This window comes from Apus apus, chromosome 11 (assembly GCF_020740795.1).
Source record: "Apus apus isolate bApuApu2 chromosome 11, bApuApu2.pri.cur, whole genome shotgun sequence".
Classification (NCBI taxonomy): Eukaryota; Metazoa; Chordata; class Aves; order Apodiformes; family Apodidae; genus Apus; species Apus apus.
In genome coordinates, this window is record NC_067292.1 from 17,359,950 (window position 1) to 17,366,246 (window position 6,297).

Consider the following 6,297-nt stretch of genomic DNA (forward strand, 5'->3'; position numbering starts at 1 on the left):
CATGCAATATAGTTAGCATTACTGCTGCAGCCTCTGTACTGTTGAAGGTTTCTGGGCACTATCTCCATTTTCCATACACTTACTTGCTTGAGTCAATACCAGGCAATCCTTGTTTACCCAAGGAGGAGGGTTATTTTTAACATCATTTTTAATATTGTCATAATTTGCCCACCTGCCAGCTGTGTCTGTAGCCTTCACTACTGACAGAGGAAGACAAACTCACTCATCCACAGACTCACTTGATCACTGCAACCATTTAATACCTGATCTTGCCTTTTCCAGACAGCACAGACAGTGCTTCTCGTGGTCACTGTGTTCCTGCTCTGCTGGCTGCCACACCACATCATCACAATGTGGGCAGAGTTTGGGCAGTTTCCTCTGAACAATATCTCCTTCACCTTCTGCATCATCTCTCACTGCTTAGCCTACAGAAACTCTTGCATCAACCCCATAATTTACGCCTTCCTCAGAAAATTTCCGCAGGGCCTGCTGCCACGCCTTCGACTGCAAGTTCTTCCTGTGTCCGGATCCCATGGAGAAACTGGTCAGAATACATACAGAGAACTTCTCTACCACACACTCGACCACCAACATGTACAATGGCCTCATCAATACATTTCAGGAGGAAGGGAAAGGGTCCAGTCTAGGGAGAACAGGTATACTAGTGCATTTAAGGGAATGGTGCAGCCTGCAAAAATGTGGACGATGTCAGATCATGAGTGACAGGAGGCATTTTTCCACCTGGCTGTTAGGACACTTGACATACCTTGTTCTAGGGTACCTTGTAAGGCACTGGGCTATGTGCAAGTATCTGAATGTCCTTGTAGTGCCCCTAAGACAGAACTCATGCAGTTGTAGTTATGCCCTTAAAGTCCAAACTAAGTTACACAGAAGGTAGGATATGGACAGACAATAAAAGAGCAGTTAATTATGTGTGTAGACAATTAGGATGTGAACAATGAGTGATATGACATTGAAAAAACACTGAAAAGCTGCTTTTTAGTTTGGAAAATTAAAACTGAAAAGTCCTTGAATATGTCTTTGCTTCTTAAACAACTTTGACCATTTGCAAGCTATACATATTGCAGGTCAGTAGCTGTGATAGGGTCTCTAAGTGTCCTTGAAGGCTTTGCTATAGTATTTACTTATTGGGTAATAAAATCTTTCACACAACATGTCAGTGATGCTGATGTCTACATTTGGTGGCTCTGTATCAGCTTAGGTATCCCAGGGTTTGAATGTCTGTGTGATCCTGAATATAAATTTTGCTGTTAATCACTGACTCCAGTAACTGTCTCTTTGTGAGCAACACTAGGAAAATTTTATTTCTCAAACTATGCTTAAAAGAACTGTGATTTTGCTTGAAAGGAGTGCTTACAAAAGGCTTTACTGGTAAATACAGTGTTCTCCAAGTGTATCTACCCAAAGCTTTCTATTGGCCTCTCTAGTACATAAATGCCAAAAGGTTTTTGTTGGGTTTTTTGGTGGTGGTTTTTTTTTAATAAACTGTTTTGATCAAGAGTGCCCTAACAACAGTCACTTTAGAGCATTTGTACTGAGCTCAAGGTCACCAATAGTAAATATATAACGTGCATACTATTCCAAAATTAAGAAGCATAAGGCTGAAAGGACTTTATTATTCCACTGTGATGTCTAATTTGATTACATTGTGTGCTGCAACCCAGGTAGAACTGTCAGGGGATTCACTGTAACATGATTCCACGTTCCACATTAATGTTACTGAGTTACTAAAAGCGAGTTACAGAAGTTAACAACAGACTATGTATCCAAAAATGGAACAAAAGTATCCAAATATAACCTTGATAAAAATCTGCAACATATTTTTTTATGGCCATCAGAACACACACAATTCATTTCTGTAATGTATAATACACCAACAGTCCGTTTTTAACATGTATATTTTATACCTCAGTGTCACGTATGCCCTAATTGCCTTTTCCAATCTGTTTATCAGAAGTCAACCTTCTTCCCATTTTCCTTCCACATACTTTTAACTCTAGAAAAATACTCTCTTATCACCAATGCCACTTAGTTACTGATACAAATTAAGCAGATGCATTATGAACTACCATTGCCACATAGTTTGACCGTGGATCTTGTATCAGAAGTTGTTATGTGACATCATTTAACTTTAGTTAACTATGGTTGCATTATTTAGCTGGAAATTGTCAGTAATAAAAGCATTACAGCACACATCATCTGCAACATGTAGGAAATTTTAGCCCAAACAACTGATTCATTTAATCCTGTATAACAACTATATGAGAAGACACCTGAGATCCCAAGCAACAATTTTGCTCATAAACTTAAAAAGGGCAACTCTGTATGCTGAACTGGGAAGCTCAGTCACCATCACCAGCTGCCTCAGGAAAGACAGACACACTGTGAAGCAGGTAGTAACTCAGTATTTATTTTAATACAGTGAGGGGCTACAGATTTGAAAAAGACCAGAGTCAGAGTATATGACACTTGGGACGGAGTCAGTCTGAAATTGGTTTGGCAAAGCAAGTACTGAAATTTCTTACTTGGAGTTTCCTGAATACAATTTACTTCATGCAAGTTAATCTGTGTCTCCATAATTAAAGGAAGCCATTTATCAGGAGTTTAGAGGACCTCATACAAAGTAAGATGCCTTTCAACAAATGAAAATAGGATTTTCTATACATTAGAATACTAGAGATTGTCCGGAGATTTTTTTTAAAGAACTTATCCTACTCCTATATATGAGCAATAAGCTTCTGCTTGTGGACACATAAATGGCCTGATTGCCAGTTAAACAAACTGCAGATGACAGATAAGTAGTCCATGCACTGAATGGTTCCAAAATATAAATGCTTCTAGCCTCTGAGTGGATCATCTTGCACTGTATTTCTATAAAGTTGAAAGCTTTCTATTGTATTAAATAATTTTACTGCAGCTTATAACTTCCTTTAAAAGCCTCTTAACTACACATTGTCAAGTGTACGTGTTCAATTTCTAGGATAAGTTATGTAGCCTTATTCTTAATTATCTGTGCAAGTGTTGTTTAGCTTTCACTCACACTATAAGCTCCACTGCCTTATTTCCTCTGAAACAAATTATTTAGATACTATGCTGTGATCTTTTCATTTAACAGCTTACTATTTCTACATACTGAATTTTAACACAGGCTACAGTGGATAGCATGGGAAAAACAGCCACCAAAAGGCTGTGATAAATCACTGCAACAGAAATCACATCTAAAAATGTCATTTTTGTGTGATTATTTACCACGGATACAAACTAGCAGCTAGGTATGAAATAACCTCAGCCTCACTTTAATAATTTTTGTTTAAAGCAGAAAAAAACAATGCCATATACAAAAGAAATTTTGTACTGTTACCTGTGAGTCAACACATTTTTTCCCTTAAACAGGAGACACTGAGGTTTGGTTTGTTTTCACAGGGAGTTCAGAGACTGCATGTGTCACTACAGCACACAGAAAAAAATGAGCAGAAAACACTGGAAGGGTTTATTATTATTATTTAATAGAACATGAAGCAGCAAGATCCCCTTTCTCAACAATAGATAACCATAAAATGACAAATTTAAAATCTCGAAAATGCCTCAAGTTTTATTGTGCCTTCTCTCACTCCCACCAAACTTTACAGGTCTAGAACTTGCTGAATAAACTGCTGCATTTCAAGAAAACCAAGTATGTGTCCTTTAGTCTTTCCACACATATCAAAGTTACAAAAACATTTTCTTTTTTTTTTTCCTGCCACAGTAGCAATTTTTAAGTTTTAATAATGGATGTTTAGCTGGTGTGAAGCAATGAAATACAACAGAGCTGCACACAGTACAGGCATATTTTCAGTCTGACTTGAACTTAAGTTGAAAGCCCCAACAAAATTAAACAAAATCAATTGATGAAATCATTCTTCAGCCTTCACCAAAGGCATCTCATTACTGACTTGCTAGCTACCTTTTGGAAAGCTGAGAGTTGTGGTGCCTCTGGAAACAACTACTGCAGCTTCCAGAACAGCCCACAAAGCTGAGCTGCCCACCTGGTTCTCAAACTGTATTCTCTGTTCTTTCAGACCACCTACACACACCAGCTCACTTCCTCTGCCTTAATGACTACAAGCTTAGTCCCTGTCAAGCCATTTATCACTCCCTGGCAACTTGAATCAACCTCCTTTAGGTGAAGGCTCATTAATAGAGGAGTCCATGCCTGGAAGGCTTGTTCTTTTTCGGGCTGCAGTCTCTATTTTCCGTACCAAGTCCACATCCCACCGATGGGTGACAAAACTAACCACAGCTCCAGGTGCCTTGCTTCCAACCCGCCCAACACGCCCCGCACGGTGCAGGTAGTCCTGCAGGGTGTCTGGGAAGTCATAGTTGACCACCAGCTGCACACTGCTGGTGTCCAGCCCCCGCGAGGCAAGGTCAGTGCAGACAAGGACTGACACGTCACCCTTCTGGAATGAGGCAAAGATGCCAGCTCTAGCATCTGCTGACATCTGTCCCTGCAACCTCAGATGCTTGATTTTGTGGTCATCCAGGATATAGCCCAGCCAGTTGACGGTGCTGGCACTGTTGCAGAAGATGAGGACAGCCCCACTGGATGCTGAGCGCTCCTTGAGGAGCTGCAGCAGTTCCGGCAGCTTGTCCCGGCCTTTGAGGCGAACAAACTTCTGTGGGACGTGGGGTGGCAGGCGGTGCAGGCTCTTGGTGGAGAGGGTGACGAACCGGCCCACGTCAGTAAACTTGCCCAGCGTCTCGCTCAGTCCCGCAGGGAAGGTGGCTCCCACCACCACCACCTGGGTCCTAGCCTCCCCGGGACCGACCGGCCCGGGAGCGCCGGCAGCCAGGGGCGCCTGTGCCAGGATCTCCTCCAGCGACCCGGCGAACGACTCGTCCATCAGGGCGTCCGCCTCGTCCAGCACCATCCAGCGCAGCCGCTCCAGGGCCAGGAAGCGCCTCCGCAACGCCTCCCGCAGGGCCCCGGGGGTGCCCAGCAGCACGGCGGGACCCGGCGGCGGCGCCCGCAGCTGCCTCCGCAGCCCGCCCGCAGCCCCGCCGCCCGCCAGCCGCCGCACCGCCAGCCCCGCGGGCCCGCACAGCGCGGCCGCCACCGCGCCCACCTGCGCCGCCAGCTCCCGCGACGGCAGCACCACCAGCCCGCGGGGCGACGCCGGCCCCGATTCCTCCTGCTCCGCCGGCAGCCCCGCGGGGCGGGAGAGCAGCCCGTCCAGCAGCGGCAGCAGGTAGGCCAGCGTTTTGCCGCTGCCGGTCTCGGCGGCGCAGAGGGCGCTGCAGCCGCGGCGCAGCGCGGGGATGGCCAAGCGCTGCACCGCCGTGGGGCGGCCGACAGACAGGCCCTGCAGGCCGGCCAGCAGCGCCGGCTGCAGCCCCAGCTCGGCGAAGGTCGGACCCTGCCCCGCCTCAGGCGGCAGCGCCTGCAGGGCGGGAGCCGCCGCCCGCCAGGGTTCCAGCTGGAAGTAATCCCCGCAGGCCTTCCTGTGCTTCCAGCCCGCCGACACCAGCTGCGGCCGCTCCCAGCGCCCCACCGTCTGCCAGCGGGGCTGGCTCAGCTCCGGCCGCCGGCTCCGCAGGAGCAGCTTCCCGCGCCGCGTTGTCGCCGCCGCCTCCCCTTGCCCGCGCCGCCGGCGCTGGGCGCCCCGCTGCAGGCGCAGCCGCAAGGCCCAGGGGACGCGCACCACGGCATCGGGGGGCCCCGCCGCCCCGGAGCCCGTCCCGGAGCCCGCCCCGCGCCGCGGCAGCAGCGGGAGAGCGGCCACGGCCCCGCCGCGGCGCAGCGCCATGGCGGCCGCTCACGTGGCGGCGGCGCGGCCCGATGACGCCGGGAAGAGGCGCTGGCCCCGGTTCCCCCGCCCCCCCCCCCTCCCCGCCCCGGAGGAGCCACGCGAGGCCGGTGAGCTGCGGGGAGAGCGCGGAGCGGGCGGCCGGGAGGGAGCTGAGGAGGCGGGAGCGGCCGCCGGGACCGCAGCAGGGGGCGGTGGCAGCGGCCCCTTGGCCTTCCCAGCGGCCGGCCGAGAGCTGACCCGTCCCCGCCCCGCGGGGGCACGCAGGGCCCCGAGGGGCTCTGGCAGCCCTCGCTCGGGGGAAGGAGCCCCCCGAGACGCCCCTGAGCTCTCCCAGGGCTCCGCGCCGCGGGCACTGGGAGCGGAGGAGCGGCCGGTTCCTGAGGGAACCCGGGCAGGTTTCTGCCAGGGCGGCCCGGCCCGGCCCCTTCCCGCCGAGGGAAAAGCTCTGTGCGCTCACCGAGAGGTAGTGGCATTCCATGGCTGTTGT

The 6,297-nt window shown here is 49.9% G+C and overlaps 2 protein-coding genes across 3 annotated transcripts in view; both read right to left on the reverse strand.

Annotated features, from left to right (window-relative positions):
* The window catches only part of LOC127389018 (dipeptidase 2-like), a 40,686-nt gene extending 34,393 nt beyond the window's left edge, over positions 1-6,293 (reverse strand). For both annotated transcript variants that reach the window (XM_051629090.1, XM_051629089.1), the window contains exon 1: positions 6,268-6,293. The gene's annotated coding sequence lies outside the window, so the exon portion shown is untranslated. The remainder of the gene's footprint in view (positions 1-6,267) is intronic.
* On the reverse strand, positions 3,506-5,821 carry DDX28 (DEAD-box helicase 28). The gene has a single exon (XM_051629083.1). The coding sequence runs from the start codon at positions 5,805-5,807 to the stop codon at positions 4,170-4,172; it is 1,638 nt and encodes a 545-aa protein (XP_051485043.1). The 5' UTR covers positions 5,808-5,821; the 3' UTR covers positions 3,506-4,169.
* Positions 6,294-6,297: the final 4 nt, after the last annotated feature.